This window comes from Xenopus tropicalis, chromosome 6 (genome assembly GCF_000004195.4).
Source record: "Xenopus tropicalis strain Nigerian chromosome 6, UCB_Xtro_10.0, whole genome shotgun sequence".
Lineage (NCBI taxonomy): Eukaryota > Metazoa > Chordata > Amphibia > Anura > Pipidae > Xenopus > Xenopus tropicalis.
The window spans coordinates 52,919,832-52,942,616 of record NC_030682.2 but is presented as its reverse complement, the minus strand read 5'-3'; the positions used below and the strand labels follow the sequence as shown (position 1 = coordinate 52,942,616).

The window sequence follows — 22,785 nt, the reverse complement described above, 5'->3', positions numbered from 1 at the left end:
AGCACTACCATGTCTGTAAAAGTTACCCGTTTATGTTTAAGATCAGGCCCATTTTTACCTTCTGTATCAACTCGTTTTTTGTATGTAATTTGGATATACATGTCTATATAAAAGTCTAAGAGGAGGCCCGGCACTAACCCTCAGACCCCTATCCCTGTCTGGTTCCTGACAGCTGCTTGCCGCCTGCTGCCCTCATTAAATGAGTGAGTGGCTGGTGACCTTGCCCCCTGCATGTACAATATATTGGTGCTTTATAAATAAGTGTTCATAATAACAACAACAACAACAACAGAATTCTTAGTTCTTCTGTAATTCACAATCAATAGTTTTTAAAATCTAAAATCTTCTGACCAGTCATGCAGAAACAGGACTGGATTTGCCCAGAAAGAAGAGGCTCGAGCCATTTTTTTTTCTGTTCCTCGGTGCCATACATGTGAAGGACCTCCATGTTGCCAGAGTCTGCCGTAAATAAAACAATATTAAAATATACAGAATACAAAATTCATAATGAAACGACATTACTTTAGCTTGCTTTGTCCTTTGGTTTATTAGACATGTAAAACCTTTACCAAAGTTTAAAGTGTGCAGAAAAAATGTAAAACATCATTAGCAAGCTTGCTATTAATATTGGACAAGCAAATAATTGCATTTTTGATTCTTGTGCAGAGCCCTTGTTAGTTTTTAAAGGTACACTTCCAGTTTTTATTTAATTGCTGGAAGTTCCTTTATTTAACATATAAAAAAAGTAGCTACAGGAAAACATCCTTCTATACTCCAGGGTGATTTTGGTTATATGGAAGAGATCTAGTGCAATTCAGCCATAATATACAAAAATGTCTCTTAAAGTGCTGCATTCAATTTATGCCAGCATTTCCTTTATGTCTGAATTTGTACTCTCAAGAAAGATTTGAAATTTGCCAGATGCTTAGTATGTGACATAAGTGCTGGTGATAAATTTATGTTCTAGGATAATGCAGTTTTGTCAGGGCTGCCCAAACTTGCATTTACGGCATATTTTGAGGAGGATTTCATATTTGGCAAAATCCACAAATTATGGATTTTGTGCAATGTCACTTCTGGAACCCTTAAGGTGGCCATAAATGGGCAAATTTAAGCTGCCGATTCAGCCCCTTCAGACAGATTTTGGCAATTCATTAGCCCTTGCATAGAGCCCTCTAGTAGGCCTACCCAACCGATATCTGCCTGAAAATTGGCAAGAAATCGATCGAGCAGGTTTAAAAATCCCATCAGGGGTAGGACAGCATCAGCCTGTTGATCTTATCTGCTGGCCCAGAGTTCACTCTACCTAAATAATAGCCTCCTACATGAATGCTATTTAGACGCGTATGCAGACTCTTTTAAAATATACATATTTGCCTAGAAATGTCAGCTAGATCACTTTACCAATTGTATAATGCTATATTTTTGCTGCAAACCTTTTGACAAAAATAAAGTTACGAAAGGAATCCTGATTTTGGCAATGCAAGGTGTGACATAAGTTGCTGAACAAAAAATACAGATTCATGCATATCATGTAACTCAATTCCTTATTGCTTTAGGGCAGAACAACACTGTACCCCGATTTAACAAGTGATGGCTAATTTATTAATTGTTTGATTGGACTGGGTCTTATTAATAATAAATCAGCCACTAGAGCTCAGAATGCAGTTTAAGCAAAGTCAGAACACTTCCTGTTTCATAAATATACTGTTTATAGCAAAGAAGAGCAAACAAAAGAAGGGTAAAAATCCATCAAAATCTACAATCTAACCTTAGGGAGCTTTTATATAAAACTTTCAAGACTATTAGGGTTTGTGGGTGGATAATGTTATTCAAAAAAATGAGAAACTGTGAGCACAGGCTTCCACATTGCCATGGGCTCTGCTTTTTGGTTAGACAGTAGCATTGCTACAGGGGCTGCACAGGTCATCACTTTCTCAGACTGATGGCCCCAGGAGTACATGGACTAAGAAACTGGTGGTGTTTGGGAGAGAAAAGAATGGGGCCCAATCAATATAAAATATGCGTGCTTACTGCCAATAACAAACCAAAAAAAAATATCTCAGCATGTTACTGAACATAAAACTTATAATTTCTAGTTAAGCCTTAAAGTTTATTGCTCTAGTACCCCTGCATATTGCAAAGTAGGGGTACAGCTGTAAAACAATCTGAATACAAATTATTTTCCTTACAGCAACAATAAAGAGCCACAATTATTAGGTGTTCTTTACATGAACAGCTTATCTGTAGCCCTTTATTATCTATGATATAATCAGTGAACTGACATGGTTAAGTTATGTATACATTCCTGGTCTGAATCTATATAAGAATTCTTACAATAAGGTCACTATGATTACCTGGGGCCTGACAATTAAAAACCTCTGGGGCAAAAAAACATTTTCCAGTTTCCTCTGCAATGAATGCATAATCAGTTTGACTTAGGCTGCTGATGGCCGGTAGGAACAAATTCCACAGCCCTTCTGCTTTTGCCATTTCCTGAAAGACAAAATATATAAGCAGTTTATTTAAAAAAATGATATACATGCGACTGATTATTATTAGGCACACTCCTGTACAACATTGCATCTTTTTGTGTCTCAAAAAAATACAAAACACAAAAGAATATATTTGTCATAATGTGCGCCAACAATCAGTGGCACACATACGGTGAAATTTTGGCTTTAAAGGAAAGTAACACCCAAAAAATGAAAGTGTATTAAAATAAATCAAATACTATTACCCTCCACTGGTAAAAGTGTGGTGTTTACTTCAGAAACACTTCTATAGTTAATTTAAAGGAACATGTCAACCCAAAAAATAATTCTAAGTAACTTTGCAATATACATTCATTATAAATTTGTAATGGTTTTTATGTTATGTGTATAAATTATTGCTATTAAAAGCAGCATTTGTCCTTTTCTTTTCTCTGCCCTGGTGGCTCTGGCATTTGAAACAATGTGACACAAGCCAGTAGATTGACAGACCTGTCTTGCTGATGGAAACTGGCTTTTGCAAAAATTGTTTAAAAATTCATAACCAGGAGTCAAGCAGATGCTGCTTTCAATAGCAATTACATTTTTAATAAATTCATATTTAAAAGTTGTTTAGAATTATGTTCTTTTTTTTAGGCAAAAAATGTTTTTTTTTGGGTTGATGTCCTTTTAATAAGCCACTGTATAGGCCGGGTGCAGATCCTCAGTCTGTGTTTTCCCACAGGCTGAGAATCAGCCCTGTGTGGCATCAGCTGTTTCTGCTATCTGCTGTTTAACCTGCGCCATTTCAACTTGCATCACTGCCCTCATGAGAACAAAGCAGCTAATTTACTGTTCCTTTAAAAGAAGAGAGCCCAGACTTTTAGCTTAAAAAAAACAAATCCAAAGTTGCTTAAGCAAACTAACAGAGGCACTTTTTTTATATTATATGAGTGGGCTTTCACAAGATGGGGTCACATAACTCTGTCTGAGCTTCCAATTTTCTTTTCCTTTTTAATGTATACTGTGATGAGTATAGGTTCTGGTCTTTAAATAAATCAGTTAGTCTCGCTCCTCAAACATAACCCTGGGCTGTTCTTAAACCAGTTTAAAAAACAAATATATAGATTTTTTGTAAATTAATTTATTGAATTAAAACTAGAATTGCCTCCTGGATTGTGCTTTGATAAAATGCATTCTGACTTTTCTGCAAGTTGAGATAATGTCAGTATCCACGGATGTCTGCCCCATCCTGGAATTTTGCATACCTCACAGCCTAGAGCCCCCTGTTCCAGTGTTACATGAGCCAGACAGAGAGAGAGAAAATCAGTGTGGGAGCAGCAGGAAAGAAGAACTGGTGTAGGGATTCTGCTTGTGCAAGTGTAGGTGAGGGAATGCTTTCAATCTATCCAATCTACAGTATCTATTCAATCTATCTGTATTAATCTTACTGGAATGTCTGAAGTTAATGAAGTGCTCATTGGCCATTTCTACAGTCATTATACTGGCATGTCTGGGGTTAATATGCTTGTTATCCATTTTCTTTAGTAATTATACTATTTTTGGTAAAATGGGTGTGGTGTTTAGTGGTGAGGTCACGAAGTGCGGCTCTGCACACAGTAGATTTTCATGGTTTATACTCTCTACTTAAACAGAAAATTCAGGGACAAGTCTAGAAAATCCAGCTAGAAATGCTGCCCTGATTGCAATTTCATCAATTGTGCAGCCCTGCAACATTTAGTAGATGTACAAGATGAGGGCAAATATGGATATAGACACCTATAAGGAAAAAAATCTTCCTATATTTTTCTCTTTCTTCCCTATTAATAACATTGGCGTCAAGCTTTAATTTAATTGGCCAGGGAGACATTATTTTTGCATCCAGGGTAAAAAAAAAAAAGGGGGATCACCAATGAGCCGGAATTGACATACAATTATGAAAGGTGTAAGTGACTTTATGGGCTTTGCCAATAAATTTGTTTCCTACAAACGTGGCACCTAGTTATTGTAGACAGGCTTAGTCTTAGATATATATACGTTGTTTGTGCTTGAGGACTTGGCATCCCCCCCACTGAAAAATTTTCTGCAGACGCTCATGTCAGTATGCTTTCATCTTACAACCTGTATATGTTCAACAATTCAAGAAGACAATTGTCGGCTGCCTTAAGTATACACTGACAGGCACGACTTGCGCCATGTGTGATACTAGTCTACTATCAGCTTAACTGCTTGTCCTGATAAAAGCTCTCTGTTTTTCTGCTGTTACCACTGCTTTGCTTCAGGCTGCTAATGACACATCATGGACTAATCACTATTTATTTAAGCAATGTTATAACAACTGAAACCTTCCATGCTGCTTCCTGTTAAATTTAATGGACATAGCTTGTACAGATCTGGCATATCTCTAACAGACACACATAAGAGAAACTAAGCTTCATTATGCCGTACCTTTAACTTTTCAATGACCTCAGGCTTTTTCCATCGCAGTGGTGAGTTTTCATGTGTAGTATAATAATCCAAAACCTCCTACAAAACAGAATTATCATTTAAGAAAAGTTCTCCCAACAAACAAGAAATTATTTTTACCAAGCAAACATCACCCTTCATGTATTTTTGATAACAATTTCCTTTAACCACATAAAAACCCTGTGCTATAAACTCTGTGCAGTCTGAGAACTACTGGCACACCCTGCAAATAACATACTTTTACACACATATACAAACCCCTGATTTCTACTATACTTATAAATAACATATACTTATACGGTTTTAAAAAAGGAAACATAACTTGGGAAAACAGATATATTGTTGAGACTGATTTTTCTTTTCTGAGAAAAGCTTTGCTCACAACATTATTATAGTTATTTATGGACCACAATAGGGTAATGTACTAAAAATCACAAACTTTGCAATGCTTTTAGTAATCAATAATAACCAATTACAAATTTACCTTCAAACAAGTGACAAGAAAATGGAACCTAATGTTTGGTTACTATGGGTTACTAGATCTGGTACTTACTGATAAAGCTCATTTGCACAAGTGCAAAATTTTATTTTGGATGTATTATTATTGGATGTATTATTAAGCTCACTGACCCTATTGACAAACATATTTGCACCAATACATGCTCCTAGAAATTTGTGTTAAGAGTAAATGAGTCCGTTCTACCAGGTCTCCTGCTTGTATAGATGTAATTTCAGGGTTTGTCCACAGACACAATTCACTTGCACCAAGCAAACTGGCATTTGTTGGTGCCACACCCAACAGTGTACCATATCTATTGCTATCCAAACCCACAAATTGAACATGCTTCACTAACAGCAGGTGTCTGTATTGGTGCATCACATGTACCTTGTGGTAGATACAAGTTAGCTGACTAACTAGGGGAAAATTGCTGCATTTTGGTTAATAAACCTGGTGACTGGCATTTAAATAAGTACACTTTGCACTTGGTTTCTTCATAAGCCTTTGTACCACTTTTCAGTCTGTGGCAAAAAATTCCTTCATTGTAATGTTCTCAGAAAGTCAGACTTTTGGTAGTGCTAATAATTTTTCTCTGCTCCCAGATATTTCTTACACTGGGGTGGGTGCATGCATAGTACACCTTGACTTCCAAAAATAAACAAACTTTTTACTCGCTCTGATAAAGGAACATCTACTAACAGAAGAAAAATGTAGCATATATATCAGGCTGTAGGATCTGATTGCACCCTTTAATATTATGCTAAGCAGCTAGGTTCAAAATTGTTTTTAAATACACTGCTAAATTAGAATTTTTGTAGAAAAATATTGTGATGAAAGGTCAGTTTTTTAAATCTTTGCTGTTTGCGAATCTGTACATCTTTAGGCTCCCTCTGCTGGGAACTACCAGTACATACAGTACTGTTTCATAAAAAGCATAATGGACGGTGCAAATCTACACCGTCTTAAAAAGATATTAATTTCTCTAAATCTAATCCATACAGAATTTGCTTATATTCCTTTGTTTTCCAAAGTGGCGTGAAGTTGCTTGCAGGAGAAACCTGCATGCAACTTGGAAAAATCGAATCGATGCATACTCCTTTCCACCGGGGATTCACTTGTTGCTGGTGGAAGGCATTTCAGAGTGATAAGTCGCCTACGATAGCAGAGATTTATTGCTGGCGCCTAATTTCTCTGTGAGGCAGTACCCTAAACCAACACGTTTAGTGACAATTCTGACCTTGTAGATGCACACACCTTCAATTTGCTTTCTGAAAACACTTGGTCACATACAATAGAGTCATTTTGAAAGTGGGCTCAATAGCACCTATATTTCTGTTCCAAAACAAATGATTTTGACTGGAAAATCAGTTTAGCCAGAATATTGAAGAAGCTGAAGTTTGTGTTCACTTGTGAAAGCAATCCCCTTTAAGTGTAAGTATATTTCTATTTATATATAGGTGTTTTTACTGGCCAGGTTGACTAGCAAAGTGCTGTTTTGAGTGCAATGGCCAATCCCCGTTTTCTCCCACTGCGATTGCGGGGGGGGGGGAAATGTGCTTGATGCAACTGCATTGCACCTGATGCAGTTGCTGCTAATTAATTAGATTTAATGCAACTGCGAGTGCATTTCGTTGCAAATTTAAAGTCTATATGGCGCCATTTCCAATGTTCAGCACACCAATTCTTTAGGCATAAGTGTGCTGCATCTATTGACGTTGGTCACGAAGGGAACCCTGATGCTACTACTTTATCAGGAGTTGGCAGTAGCTTTAGGATTTACCTGCTTCAACAGGTGCAACAGGCAGGAAGGACTGAGCAGTGCCAAGCACAACTATACAGAAGTGCAGGGAGTACATTTCAGTGCAAGTATCTTTAAAGGAGAACTAACACCTAACTAAAAAAGAAAAGCAGAAATGATGTACATTTTGTTTTGGGTTTCTGTACCAGCCCAAGGTGACCACAACCCTTTAGCAGGGAATATTTGTGCCTCCAAAGATGCCCCATTAGCTCCCCATCTTCTTTTCTGCTGCTTCCCCGAACTGCTGTCAGTTACTGAGCTTAGGGACCGACTCACAATATACTGCATTAATAGAGTATAAATGTAACAGTAAAAATTTGATTAGTAATTCATTCAGAATCTCATTACATAACAGATCTAAAACCAGGGCATTTGCATCAGAATTGAATAATCAGCCCTGTAGCATCAGCTTACATGACAGACAACCCTAATTTTCTGCTTGATAATTTGCAACGACCCCCAAGCTCAGTTTCTCAACAGCTGCTCAGACCACACTGAGCATGTACACTGTCGTGGACAGTTCCGGGGAAAGGGGGGGGGGGTAACAGAATCCAAGATGGGGAGCTCCTGTGACAACTGTAATGACCTAAATCATTACTACTATAGAGATACTGAAACGTTAAGCCAGTGCAGTCAGTTTAAATTATAAAATATGGCATTTCTAGCCATATTTATTTTTAGGTTTTAGTTCTCCTGAAAATGGTTTTATGTGTAACTGACTGCATTGAAATTTGTGGGATCACAACTGCACTTGCGAGCACACATGTTTTACTTTGGCACTTTTTAAAGCATTCCTTAAACTCAGTGTGTGAATAGTATTAGTTCAAATATTATATTATATTATGCAGGTTGCTGAATGCTGCTCCTCAGCGTTTTCTGCAGTGAAGAACAGGTAAGGCATAATACCACATAAAATTCATACTTGTTCATTAAAACCATCTACTTGGGCTTTCATGTGGCTTTCACAGAAAGCTTTTTATGTGAATACAAACTCATCTCTCTTTATTGACATATATATATTTATCTTCTACATTTCACTGCAAGACTAACCTGCTGGGCTGGGTACACATGCTGCGCCATAAACTGCTTCACCTTCTTCAAGACTTTCTGTCCTTTGGGACTCTGTATGAACAGCTCTCCAGAATAGCGAGAAGGCTCTCTAACCATGCTGTTTTGCCTGAAACAACATCAAAATTAATATTAGAAAAAATATTACCTTAAAAGAGTTTCATCCATGAATTACTAGAAGGAGTTTTCATCCAACAAAAACAAAATATTGACTTTCAGTTTCAGTTGGGGTTTTTGTCTTCCCCTGGACCATATGTAAGAATAAGGTAATCCAGGACAAAAGACTTTATTATATGTTATGATAATATGATACATTACATACATATATATTATGATATTATATAATAAGATACTATGGGGCAGATTTATCAAAATGTAAAAATAATGCTCACCTGTTGGGTTGTTAGAGGCATATTTATCAATGAGTGAAGTTAAAGTTCACTATTTGATAAATACACCTCTAAGAATCCCATAGAAATGAATAGATTTTACTGTGGTGAACTCGAATTTCAAACTTCAATAAATCTGTCACTTCTGTGACAAGGCTAGGGAACTGTCGGCAGGCTTGATATAACGTAACTAAACTTGTAAGTATGTTTTATGTTGTAATTCTGCCCCAAAATGAACACATAAAGCTGTGCAATCTTTATTACTGGACTGCTTGCACAACTTGATATATATGGCCACAATTAAAGGCATACTAAAATGAATGCATGGGCAAAACAAATAAAATATGATTGTTCTGAATTTGGAACAGTCAATCTGAAGACCAGAAAGAGTGGTAAAGAAGAAGGGTTAAAAAAAGGTTGAAAAGGGATTAATTGGCTCTTGAAAACACAGACCATAATGTGTGTAAATGCAATAAGAAGCTTAGACTGTAAGCGCTACTCTTGCAGAAACTGATGTGATTACTATATAATCTCTGTAAACTGCTGCAGAATAAGTCAGTGCTATAGAAGTAAAGAATAATATTAGTGGAAAAACAGTTGAAAACATGTTGAGCACTTAACACACACACACACAAATATATGTAAAAAATGGAGTAAAACATTACTGGTGATGTTGCTCACGGTAGCCAATCAGATGCTTTGCTTTGGTTTTCTAACTGTTGAAATATAATTGCTGATTGGTTGCCCTGGGCAACATCACTGGTAATTCTGTACTCCACTTTTTACACAGAATAATAAATTTAGCCCTTGTGTATTACAACTCCCATAATATTTATACTAATGAATAACATCTAATATTTAGTACAGGAATTTACATTTATATATTGTGACTGTTTGGTTTTTAATTAATTCATGGCAAATATTAAGACATCCCTCCCCTACTCACATGCTCTACCCTGACTTTCCCCAACTCTGCATCTACCTCATGGTGCTGGGTACCCTGAAATGAATGGACCCCAGGCACCCAGGCTGAGTGTAGAGAGCTGTGGTTAACTCTGTATAGACTACAGAAATGACAACAGAACAAGTAAAAAGCTGCATATGAACTTATATCTTTGCATCCTTATATCTTCTTTTTCATGCCAGTGGGCTTGAAAATCTCTGTAAAATAGTTACTTTAATAAATGATACACTTTTTTTTTTTAGAATTTGGGGCAGACTTGTCATTAGCTTCTCTGTTGGACCACTAGTACCCCAAACCACTACTGCATATACTTTCTGGTTACAAAATATCTTACTACTCACTGTTCTGCCAGCTTCAGCCCATTCTCTGCCAGAGGTTGAACCATTTCAGCAAATATACTTGCGTTCTCACCACTGGAATTTCCAATAAGAAACCTTGCATGGACACCCTGAATAAAGAATGAAAGACAGCCAGACCCGTTGTGGCTTAACATAAAGCAGAAACTGTGGTTTAATAAAAAAAAAAAAAAATAGAACTACAGTATAATAAAAGGGATAACAAGCCAGATTCCAGCTAATAATTATGCAGACTGTAAATACTAGAAAAATTTTAAAAAAAATAATTTATGTTATAGTAAAATAACTTCACATAACAAAGTCAGATCAACGTTTTAGAGGCTGCAGTACCTGTATAACATTTCTTGGGTCACACTTGAAGGAAAGATAAGTTTACAAAATATAGCCTACAGTATATATTAAGCCCAATGTTCCAGACTGCCAGGTTTGTTTCTAAGTAATCAGAACATAGTAACATAGTAAGTTGGGTTGAAAAAAGACATACGTCCATCAAGTTCAACCATAATGCCTATATATAACCTGCCTAACTACTAGTTGATCCAGAGGAAGGCAAAAAACCCCATCTGAAGCCTCTCTAATTTGCCACAGAGGGGAAAAAATTCCTTCCTGACTCCAAGATGGCAATCGGACCAGTCCCTGGATCAACTAGTACTAAGAGCCATCTCCCATAAACCTTTCTGTACTTATTCCACAATGAAATATTGCCCATCTTCATGACTTTGTGGCCCCTATCTTTCTTCCATATATCTACACTTTTCCCTAGTGTTAGCTAGCAATGGCTTGCATGCTACATTTTTTTCTCCTTTTTTCAGAGCAGTGTGTGGCACATTTAAAGGAAAGGTAAAAACTAAATAAGCTTTATCAGAAAGGCCTATGTAAATACAGCCATAAGCACTCTATCAAACGAAATACAGGATTTCTTGTCTCCTTTCTTTGGGAACATGTTTTTCGGTATCAGACTTCCTCTCTTTTAGGGTTCCTTCAGGTTTGGGGCTCGAGTCCGCTCAGTTTTCTTCTCTCTCCCCCTACCTTAAGAATGCATAAGAACTCACTTCCCCCACCCTTAGGGATGTGTGATCTGAGCTTCCAACAGCTATAACTGCAGCAAAAAGCTACCAAATGCTAAAATGGCAGCTGCCATCAGAGGAAGCTTCTAGGGCTCTTTACTCAGGTATAATAAAGCTTTCTGCTGAATATATCGTTTTAAGTGGCACTAATGTGGCAAATCTATTGGCAGTAAAATGTCAAAATGACTTTACTTCTCCTTTAAATGTGTGACTAGGTGGCATTCCTTTGGGTAACTAAAGATACATGGACTGCGCATGTGAGCACTTCATTAAAGTTGGATCTGAAGGAATAGAAAAAAAAGTGACTGTCTGCAATATTGGACTGATCTTATCGTTTGGCCCTTGGGCCAAATGCTTAGATTGCACTGACAGGATGATGGGCATCAGGGCAAGAACCACATGAACAAGCCAATGTACTCCTTTTACCAACAGGATTTTTAAACTTGCCCGATCTTCAGACTGACCCAGCCAGATATTGGTTGGGTAGGCTTGTCTGAGGGCCCCATATACGGGCCATTAAGTTTCCCACTCAATTTGTCCCTCAGCTTGTGTATAGCACCTTTAGCACCTTGTTTTTCCTGGACTTCTCTTCTCCTTTAAAACAAATAATATGGCCACACAACTTGTGAAAGTCTAATGAAATTGTCCTAATTGAAATTAAATTTACCTGCAATATCCCTGCAATTTTAAAAAATGTAAGTGCTAAGAAAAAATTCCAATTAGGAACTGGTAAGGAGACACCTCGGCAGCGACTGTAAATACTCATCAAATCCTGAAACGCAGGCAATCCTATATAGGGAAAAATAATAGGTATGATTAGCTTTATTTATATAGAAGTACGTGTGCACTATATGCAGCAATTTAAATAATATTAACAGTTCATTAACAGTAAAGGCAAAAGGTACAACATGCAAATAATAAAATATATACAATTACAAAAATTAAGGGATAGCAATCTGGAATCGATAAGTGATTTTTAAAGTTATTTGTAAATGTAACTGCTGCTGAGCCTTGCAACTGTGCACTAACGGATCTGATTTTGGAGCAGAGGCAACAGACTGCAAAGAAGCATGCAAAGCATTGTGATAAGTTGAGTCAGATATAAGTTTGAAAACATAGAACATTTCTAATAAAATGTACATTCATTGGCAACTTAAAATTACATTTTCCTTCATTAGGCATGTGTTGAATTAACAAATCATGCTTTTTTCTTTACTTCCTTCCTTTTCCTTCTCCCTGTAATCATCTGATTTGGTTTAAAAGTTAAATAGAGAAAATAGAGGGCATTTACTGCGACCTAGGTAAGAAGTGGAATAGCATGTCCTTTAGTGCTCAGATAGCACTTCAGTCTGCACCTGACACTGAATCGCTACAGGGTAGAAGGAAAGGAGAGGGCCCCGTTGCAGCCTGCATCCTCTTAAAATGATACTGACATTAAAAAACTATTCTTCAAAATATTAACCTACATTAAAAGTTACCTATAGAACATTTTAATAATTTTTCGCTAATAGGACTGGTCTTTTGTAAGTAATTGTTACTCGAAGTTCCTAAACCAGACTGTTTTGCCAACTGGACTGTCCTTTATCAGCCTGTCCGTTATAGCTTCTAATGCTAATAGACTACTGCTGCACAAATATGGCAGCCCCCTCATAGAGGAAAATGGGGATAGGTAAAGTAAAAGTTTTGGGCTAATACTTTAGGGTATCATTATAAATAGTGTGCAAAGACAATTTTATGATACATGTAAAAAAATATTTAATTTCTGGTGTTAGTATATTTTTAAGCTCCCTAACTTGTACTTCAGAATGATGCCCCCACCCACCTTCAGCTTAACCAAAATGGAGCAAAAAGACCTGCAGCAGTTCTACATTCAAGGTGCCCCTTTTTTGCACTCTCCACACTGGCTTTCTTAGTAAATTACCCCTACTAAGTGCTTTTTTATCATTTCGGTGTTGGCTTATAAATAAGCAGGGATGTATCATGCATGGGGGTAGTCTGGTTATTGCTTAAAAATGATCTACATAACTACCTTCTATAACTTTCACACATGCTTGTAAAAACAAGGAAGCTGAAAAATGAAACTACTTTCAATTTTTCATGTTGCCTCTTGTTTGCTTAATTTTAAAATAGAACATTGGGCAAAAAGTGCAATCAGAACAAGTCCTAGTAAATGAACATAATGGCATACTGCTCCTAAGAGACACATTTTGGCGATTTGCCGAAGTCGCCTGAAGTTTCCTTCTACATTCTAGCCTGAGGGATGGCATTGCGTGGAGATTAGTCGTCCAAAACAACGATAGCAACGAATAGCACAGCAACTAATCTCCCCGTGTGTCACTGCCCTTAGAACTACAGGTAAAGGACCTGTTATCCAGAATGCTCGGGACCTGGGGCTTTCCGGATAAGGGATTTTTCCGTAATTTGGATCTCCATACCTTAAAGGAACAGTAACACCAAAAAATGTATATATTTCAAAGAAATTAAACTATAATGTACTGCTGCCCTGCACTGGTAAAAGTTTTGTGTTTGCTTCAGAAACATTACTAGAGTTTATATAAACCCTGGTGTGTAGCCATGGGGGCAGCCATTCAAAAGAAGAAAAGGCACAGTTATATAGCAGCTAACAGATAAACCCTGTAGAATACAATGGTGTCTTATCTGTTATCTGCTATGTAACCTGTGCCTTTTCTCCTTTTTTCCAGCTTGAATGGCTGCCCCCATGGCTACACAGCAGATTATTTATATAAACTATAGTAGTGTTCCTGAAGCAAACACCCCAGTTTTAACAGTGCAGGGCCCCAGTACATTATATTTCAATTACTTTAAAACACTTTAATTTTTTGGTGTTACTGTTCCTTTAAGTCTACTAAAAAATCATTTAAACATAATTTAAACCCAATAGGATTGTTTTGCCTTCAATAAGGATGAATTATATGTTAGTTGGGAAAAAGTACAAGGTTCTGATTTATTATTACAGAGAAAAAGGAAATCTTCTCTAATTTTTAAAAATTAGAATTATTTGCTTATAATGGAGTCTATGGGAGATGGCCTTTCCATAATTCGGAACTTTCTGGATAATTGGTTTCTGGATAAGGGATCCTATACCTGTACAATGAAACAATGCAACTTATTGTGACTTCAAAATATCTAGAACAACGCTGTCCAACTTCTGTGGTACCGAGGGCCGGAGCTTTTCTGGCCAACGCGGTAGAGGGCCGATAATGGAAGCCAGTTTGACCACTCCCCCTTTTAAACCACACCCACTTAAAACCACACCCATGTTATCACAAGAGCTTTTAAGACTATACCCACATTAATGTTGGTAAAGCAGCAAAACCCCAAATGGTTCGTACTCACTGTAAGGATATCACCCTTCATTCATATGTGAAAGAATTATATTATGTCATATTAAGACACAACCTTAAATCCCTATGTCTCCTCTTCCCCAGTGGATAGCACAGCAACCCCCAGCATATAATTACACATCTTAGGGACCATATAATGACTATTTTCAAATGCTAACAAACTCCCAGAACAAACCCCTGCCAGGTTCACCTCCCACAGGCAGCATAGGGCAGGCAGAGTATGGCACACACAGGCAGCATAGGGCAGGTAGAGTATGGCACACACAGGCAGGGTAGGGCAGGCAGAGTATGGCACACTTATTTAAAGCTTCCACAAAGGTAAACCATCAAAGCAGCCAGACAGGTGGGGGGCCACACAGAAGGGGGTCGCGGGCCGCCAGTTGGACAGCCCTGATCTAGAACATGGGTGGATGATACCCATTACAACAATGTCACACAGCTAAATATTCCATGACAAATGCATTGTTGATTAAAAGCTTAAGGATGCATGCAACTGGGTGCATCACGATTTAGAGTTCAAGGTTACAGTTCTTTTACCATACAACAATCATCAGTGCCACAACTCATGCAATAACAAAACTAAATATGCATTCCATTAGCATAGTTACAGATCTAATTGCAGACAATTTGATATGCCAGTTCAGTAATTCAGGACGACTGGACATAATTAAATTACATATACAGAAAGCTAACTTAAAAAGAAAGCATTTCTCACAAAAAAATCACTACTTTTTAATTCACCAAGCAATTCTGGGCAGTTGTATTTATATTTAACATACCAAAAGAATATCAACACACAATGATTTTCTTCCAATTTAAAGTGTGTATACATATTACAAAGAGCACTTACCATCTACATCAGTAGATGTTTTGTCACTAGGATGTCCAAGTAACTGGACTTCTTTAGGCCAATAATAAAAGGAAGTAAAGTAAGCAAGATCTGTCATAGGATGCCCAATGGTAGACAATTCCCAGTCTAGAACAGCTATCACACGGGCCTAGAACAATTAGAAAAAAAACAATGAGGTGAGGTAAATCTTTCCCAACACAGAAAGCAAGTTAACGCTTAAAAATATCAATCCTCAACTGTTAGAACCATAAAGTTTACAAAATTCAGATTCAAATTTAAACATAATGTGATTTGGTCATGATTTTAATGGTTATTTCTAAATTACACTGTATACATAGCAAAAAATGTATTTAAGACGTTATTCTTGAATAAACAAATGTATTTTTTTAGTTGTACTATTGGTGTGTAGGCAGCAATCTCAGTGCATTGTGCCTGATTCTGAGCATTCAGTAGGAGCCAGTGATACACATTAGAACTGCTTTCAGATTGCTTTTTTTACTACATGTAACTGGTGGAGTCCCAAGTCAGACTTAAGTGCTATTCTGATATCTACAACTTTTAGGGCTCTGGCAAACGGGGAAATTAGTCGCCCGCGACAAAACTCCACGTTCGCGGGCGACTAATCTCCCCGAGTTGTCATGACCCGCCATCCCACAGGCGAACATGTAAGTCGCCGGCGGGATGGCACACGCGAGTAGCTGCTATCTTTCTACCTTCCCATTGTTCTGCTGTCTGGCTGCTGTGGGGAAAAGGGAAGAGTATCAGCACAAATCACATGGCTGTGGCAAACCACGATATAAGGTCCCTGCCAGTAAAAATAGTAACTCACTGGTATAAACGTTGGGTTTGGGTGCCACAGCCCCAAACCTACAGCCAAAGTAGCTGATTAAGCCGCAAATGCAAAGATAGGCAGGCACGTAATCGATCCAACGTTAAGGGCTCTGGCACACGGGGAGATTAGTCGCCCGCGACAAATCTCCCTGTTCGCGGGCGACTAATCTCCCCGAAATGCCATCCCACCAGCGAAAATGTAAATCGTCGGTGGGATGGCATACGTGGTGGCGCGATTTCAGTGAAATTGCGGAAGTTTCCTCTCAAGGCAACTTCCGCGATTTCACTGAAATCACGCCGCTGCGTATGCCTTCCCACCAGCGATTTACATTTTCGCCGGTGGGATGGCATTTCGGGGAGATTAGTCGCCCGCGAACAGGGAGATTTTTCGCGGGCAACTAATCTCCCTCGTGTGCCAGAGCCCTAACAGGGTAAAATATACTCAATATATCTTGATATTACAGAATAAGTTACATGTCCAGTAAAAGTACTTAATCACAGGTTGTGGCACCCTGGGAAATGAAGAGTATGACTAGCCCCATGTAATTTCAAAACAAAATATAAAAATATCTGTTTGCGCTTTCAAAAAATGGATTTCAATGCAGGATTCTGCTGGATTAGCTCTATTAACTGATGCATTATATGAAAAAAACATATATTACCATGACAGTATTCCTTTAAAATGTATTGCACCTTTTGGCTGCAGTTCATAAATCAAAAAAAGGGATGTTAAATCTTTACTTCAAGTAGTAATTTTAGACAGATATGAAAAATACAAAATCATCCTAATTAAATGTGATATGCTATGGGACAGAATTTCACAGAAAACGCCATCTGTGCAGCCACCACACCATTTCACTGCAGCCATAGTAGTTACACTTAGCAGTCTAAGGGCTGCAGGTGGGATATAGCTCAAGAGAATTTTTTTGAGCCACATTAAACACAGGATTACCTAGCTCCAGAAAACAAAAATAAACACAGCAAGGTAATATAGTTATTGAAATAAATTAGCATACCTCTTTTGGATGGAAGATTACATTATCAATCCTGAAATCTCCATGGATCAATGACTCTTCATTATCATTTTGTGGCAAATTATTACTTAGCCAGTTCCCTAAATTGTTCATGGCTGGTATATCAATGTGGGCAGACCTTTCATATTGCTTTTTCCAAGTGTTTACCTATATATAATTAAAACAAAATTATATATATATATATATACATATATATATATATATATATATATATATATATATATATATTTGAAATATTCAACAATTCAAAGTGTCTGAATGAAGGAAAACTAGAAATTAAAATATATGTTTATGTATGACTCATCTTCTTATTCAACTTTCCCTTACTACAGGAAATGTTTAGTTTTAGTTAATGTTAATTATTATCTCAGAATTTTTTGCAATCTGTCTCTCTTTGTCAAGCAGATAAAGTAAAAGAAACACTGAAACATTACCTGTCTCTGACAGTATCCTTTGCCTTTTCCATAACCAGTAAGATTTAGTGTGTGAATGTCAAAAGAGTGGAGCCGAGCTAACGTTTCAGTAAGCGCAATATACAAAGCAGATCTCTCAGCAGTACCGACATCTGGTAATGTGACATCCCTGAAGATTCGACCCTAGTAACACAAAGAATATATATATTTTTCACCAGATCCTAAATACTCTATTAACATAGATTTTTGTCTATTTTAGATTATAAGAACTTTAGAAGGCTTTAACTATTGAAGTGCTATAAAAGTCACAAAATGACAAAGTGGAAATAAGTCTAAAACTTGGCCTTTAAAATGTGTTTGTTCAAACTGTGGATTTAAGGGCTCTTCTAAGTACTTACCAGCTTTTGGCTTCGGAAATAGTATGGCAACGCAAAAAAAGAGCAGTGGGTATGGGTATGTATAGGTCAATTACGTACCAGAAGGCAGTGTACAAGGCTGCAATCAGAAATTTTTTGGCACACAGCCTTCTGGTCTTTCAAAATTGGTGAAGGTCTCTGCACTTACCTGTGGCTACCCCCACGAATACAAATCTGACTCCATTATTAAGTTCTGTACTGGCAAGGGGTAAGGCATCCCCCTCCAACTCACTAATTTGTGCAACATTTAGACATGCGGGTCCAGGAGCAACAGAAGAAACAGACTTCAAGGGGGCCCTTGTGCCCCTTAGTGCTCTAGCACTACAGGGAAAAGTAAATGAGTCCTATTACCTGCCAATTAGCATGTAGCATTTACTAGTTGTTGCTTTTACTAGTGGCTGCCCTGGGTTACAGCAAACTAAGTGCCTTTTTTATATATGGGGAATAGTATTTCAGACTCTGCATGCCTGTATATAAAAAAGCTAAATTCAAGAGCTTAAGTAACACTGCCATTTATCCAATTAGGGGATTTAAATAACATACTTTTTTTTTTTTTACAAAATACAGTTTATACACTCACTGTTACATACTTGCAGGTTCTACCCTAGCTTGTGGCACAGTTCACTTACCTGAACATGTTCCATCACATAGAATTCAGTTCCTATCACTGTCGTATCTGGACAGAATAGTAAGGGCCTAGGAACTGGAAACCCTGTCACAAACAAGGCCTTCTGAACCTCATACTCACGCTCAACCTAAAAATATACAGCAAAAAGCAGGGACATGTCTTACATAAATTCTGCTAACAATTGTCTGCTTACATATTGTGCAACAGAAATAGGTACGAAAGAGATAGATACATGTGAAATAGATACATAGGTTTGAGAATCTGGACCTGTTAGCCAGAATGCTTGGGCTGGGGTTTTCCGGATAAGGAATCTTTCCTTCGGTCTCCATGCTACTAACAAATTAATTAAACATGAATTAAACCCAACAGAATTCGTTTCCCAACAAGTAGGTACGCCTCCTGCACGCCACGTTGTGTTCTTTAGCTTGCGTCGCTTTCTAATGGGGTGAGGGTGGAGGGCTAAGTTGGTGGCAGTGTTCGGGCCTGTGTCAGCAGGGCCTACAAGGGCCAGGGACAACTGGGTTTTTCCCTGTGTCCTCCCAGCCTAGTCAGACCTTGACAATGGACTGCTCAACAGTCTGCAAGCCAATGCTCTGCAAGGAGTCTGTATGTTCTTCCGTGTCTGAATGGGTTTCTTTTGGGTACTTCAGTTCCATCCCACACTCCGAAAACATGCAGGCAGATAAATTGGCTTCTGAGTAAACTGACCATGGTGTGTGTGATATGGACCTTAGACTGTAAGCTCCTCTTGAGCAGGGACTGATGTAAATGATGTATATTCTCTGTAAAGCACTGTGGAAATGTGTTGGAGGTATATAAATACCAGAAGATAATTTATTTACGTTTTGGGGCCTATTTATTATGCTGTTTAAAGTTATTTAAAATGTACTGTGTAAAACTACTCTAAAAAAGGTATGTATTTAATACATAGCTGACTAAATATGCATTCTTTTACACTGCAATGCTTGGCAAATAGATGACAATGTGTATTTAATTGCCTTTTATAAACACAGCTTGATAAATAGGCACCTTTGCATATTTATGCTGTGCACCTCCTTAGCCTAAAGGCCACAGGTTTACCTCACCCGGCTGCCCCTCACCAATACAGCGCTGCCTAATGCAGTTAGCCTTGTATAGGTGAGGAGAGCATGTCTCTGTGCTCCTACACAGCATGCGAAGTGCAAAAAAATGGACGATTTTCTTTTTTTTTACACTTTGCACACTGTATGGTACATTGTAGGAGATAGTAAGGAGATACAAACACAAGAACAAAACATTACAAAATGTAAACAACATCATCTTGTTGAGATACATAGTTTCACATGTTATCAGCTGCAGAGTGTTAAGGGAATCCAGACTTGTGTGCCTCATCAGTGGTCACAGACATTTGGGCAGTGGCTATAGACATAGATTCATAAATTGCTTAAGAAAAAAAGATTTGCAAATCTCCTTATTACCCGATGGGCCCCAGGAAGTAGTGGTCCATGTGGTTTCTTTCTGAGAACATATTTATTTAATCCTTTCTGAAGGAGAAATGTTGGGTTGGACTGGCCAGATCTGTAAAGAGAAAATAATAATCATTGTGTTGGGTTAAAACATATGCACTTTTTGTGGCAAAGCATGGTATAATGTACGCATTTTGTTCTTACAGGGGGTGATAAAGCACTACACAGCTACAATATATTCACACAGTGGCAGTGCAGAGGTATACTGTATACTGGGGGAAGGTTATGGGCATGTTAAAGGCCGAGGATTCCTGTTAAGATTGGCTGCACTGATTGTATTTAATTTAAATTCTGTCACACAATTAGTGCAGTCCAGTCTCTTGCATCTATTAGTTATCTCCCTCAAAATATCTGCAAACCTTATACTGGGGTATGATGCATACACTGGGCATTGCTGAATTAAGCAGAGCTCAGGTACACCAGGTGTAAATAAATGGAACATGTTCTACTCACAGGTTTCTAGCACCAGGTTTGAACTACCTTTAGGGTGAAGACACATGGAGCTACTAGTAGCAGCTACTTTTTCATAGCTACTAAACTCCAGAAAATACCCTGCCATAGACAATACGGAGAATTGCCTCTGCTAAAACACACGTAGAGACTGTTATCAGTAAATGATCAGAATTGTCTATTTTAGTAGCCACGACAAGTAGCTGCTACTAGTAGCTCTATGTGTCTTCACACTTAGATGAAGGGTCACTGGTGCCCAGCCACTTTTTGAAGCCCAGATGTGATGTTTTCAAATAAATAAATAAATACATAAGCAAAGCAAGGGAACAATTCTGCTCTTGGTTCTGAAGGAAGGACCAGCACCTGATTATTAGGGCAACAGGCAACAGCAATTTGAATGCTAAAACTATTGTTTAAATTCACACCCATGTTATTTTATTGCTTTTTGCACCTTTAATTGAGAATAATGTATAATCTTCTTATCAGGAAATATTTCATGGTCTGTACAGCAAGTAGCTACGAGCAATTTGCACATCATAATAATAGGGGTTGCCAGCAATGTTCCTTCTAAAATCCTTTTGTTTGCACTTTTTAAAACTGTGTGCAATGTACGCAGTAAAAAATGATGTGTTTTTACACAAAATTCTTTGTGCGCACCACAATTTAATGTGTGAAATGTGTGTGCACGTGCAAAATTTAGTCAAAGCAACAGGTAAAGCCATCCAAACTACATTTTTAGTGTTAGTTAGGGCAATGGGTAACAAAATAGAATCCGCAACACATTTAATAAGAACTGGTAATGGCACTAAATAGCACTGAGTAATAGCCATACCAAGCATGTAATAAAATTAAAGGAAGCAGAAATGTCATCTCTGGAATTTTATACAGTGAAAAAATAATCACATTATACAATGAGAAAAGTGGTTTCTGCAAGACGAATATACAGTATATGGCACTGGCAACCCAAGTACATTATATTTTGAGATCAAAATTCTGCAAGAAGCAGATAAAAAGATAACAAAAATGTAGTAGATTACCATGGGGCTGATTTACTAACCCACGAATCCGAATGGGAAAAATTCCGATTGGAAAACGAACATTTTGCGACTTTTTCGTATTTTTGCGACTTTTTCATAAATTGTTGTGACTTTTTCGTAGCTGTTACGACTTGCGTGAATTGTCGCGACTTTTTCGTAGCCGTTACGATTTGCTCGTATCTTGTTGCGACTTTTTCGTATTGAGTGCTCGTAAACTGCGGGCAAAACTTTCAGACTTAGCATGATTTTGGAAGCCTCCCATAGGACTCAATGGCACTCTGCAGCTCCAACCTGGCCCAAGGAAAGTCACGATACCGAAGCTTGAATGAATCCGAAACTTTCGTACTCGGTGCGATGGCTACGAAAATGTTGCAACAATTCGCGCAACTCGTAACGCTATGAAAAAGTTGCGACAATTTGCGAAAAAGTCGTAACGGCTACGAAAAAGTCGTGACAATTTCCGAAAAAAAATCGCAAAATACTGATCATTAAGAAAAAAATGCATTCGGACGCTTTTCGGACGTTCGTGGATTAGTAAATGTGCCCCATGTGTTACTGCACAAAGTAGTAGTATTAGTATTAGTACAAACTTGCCCAAGGACTGTAAATGACTCTTAAGCAGATCTTAGAACCCAAAACACAGCACTCCAGTAATGATATTACATGCTGTGTATACTTTGTCAGGATAGGAGTAAATACAAAGTCCTGACGATTAGCTAAATAAAAACAATATAATAATATAACAAATATGCAAAACTGTGTGAGAAAAACAGGGGCAGCCCCCTCCCACCTGTACTGCCTGACTGTCAGACCCGCTGATCCAATAGAGCTAAATCCTGGGAGCTGCCTGCACAGGAAATCTTCCAAGCGACTCTCGTCAAATTTGTGCCAGTCTCTCACAGCTGTGGTGTCTTCCTCCTGCTGCGCCATGTCCGCACACACACAGTACTGCCACACTGGGAGCAAAGTTCCACAGCGCTTGTACTTTGACTCATTTGTATTTTGACTAAATGTGTTATGAGCAATAAAGTTTAGTGAAAGAGGAAAAATTCCTTCCGGACGTAGCTTAGCAACCAATTGACAGTAGCGCTGAGCTGAGACAGGGCTTTGTCGCTAGTGCCATTTTTCATATGGGCAAGTGCCTCATGGCAAATAAAGTTTGGAAAAATTATTACTAA

General features: G+C 38.0%; 1 protein-coding gene across 1 annotated transcript in view; it reads right to left on the bottom strand.

The window, feature by feature from the left end:
• The window catches only part of acad11 (acyl-CoA dehydrogenase family member 11), a 43,973-nt gene extending 21,412 nt beyond the window's left edge, over nucleotides 1-22,561 (bottom strand). The window contains exons 1-12 of the mRNA XM_002937737.5: nucleotides 22,398-22,561; nucleotides 20,073-20,172; nucleotides 18,617-18,742; nucleotides 17,593-17,754; nucleotides 17,141-17,305; nucleotides 15,294-15,441; nucleotides 11,746-11,867; nucleotides 9,997-10,103; nucleotides 8,285-8,411; nucleotides 4,920-4,997; nucleotides 2,358-2,496; nucleotides 352-459 (exon numbers count right to left, since the gene is read on the bottom strand). Of these exons, the coding sequence (XP_002937783.1) occupies nucleotides 352-459; nucleotides 2,358-2,496; nucleotides 4,920-4,997; nucleotides 8,285-8,411; nucleotides 9,997-10,103; nucleotides 11,746-11,867; nucleotides 15,294-15,441; nucleotides 17,141-17,305; nucleotides 17,593-17,754; nucleotides 18,617-18,742; nucleotides 20,073-20,172; nucleotides 22,398-22,537 (1,522 nt within the window). The 5' untranslated portion in view covers nucleotides 22,538-22,561. The remainder of the gene's footprint in view (nucleotides 1-351; nucleotides 460-2,357; nucleotides 2,497-4,919; nucleotides 4,998-8,284; nucleotides 8,412-9,996; nucleotides 10,104-11,745; nucleotides 11,868-15,293; nucleotides 15,442-17,140; nucleotides 17,306-17,592; nucleotides 17,755-18,616; nucleotides 18,743-20,072; nucleotides 20,173-22,397) is intronic.
• Between the last annotated feature and the right edge of the window lie 224 nt (nucleotides 22,562-22,785).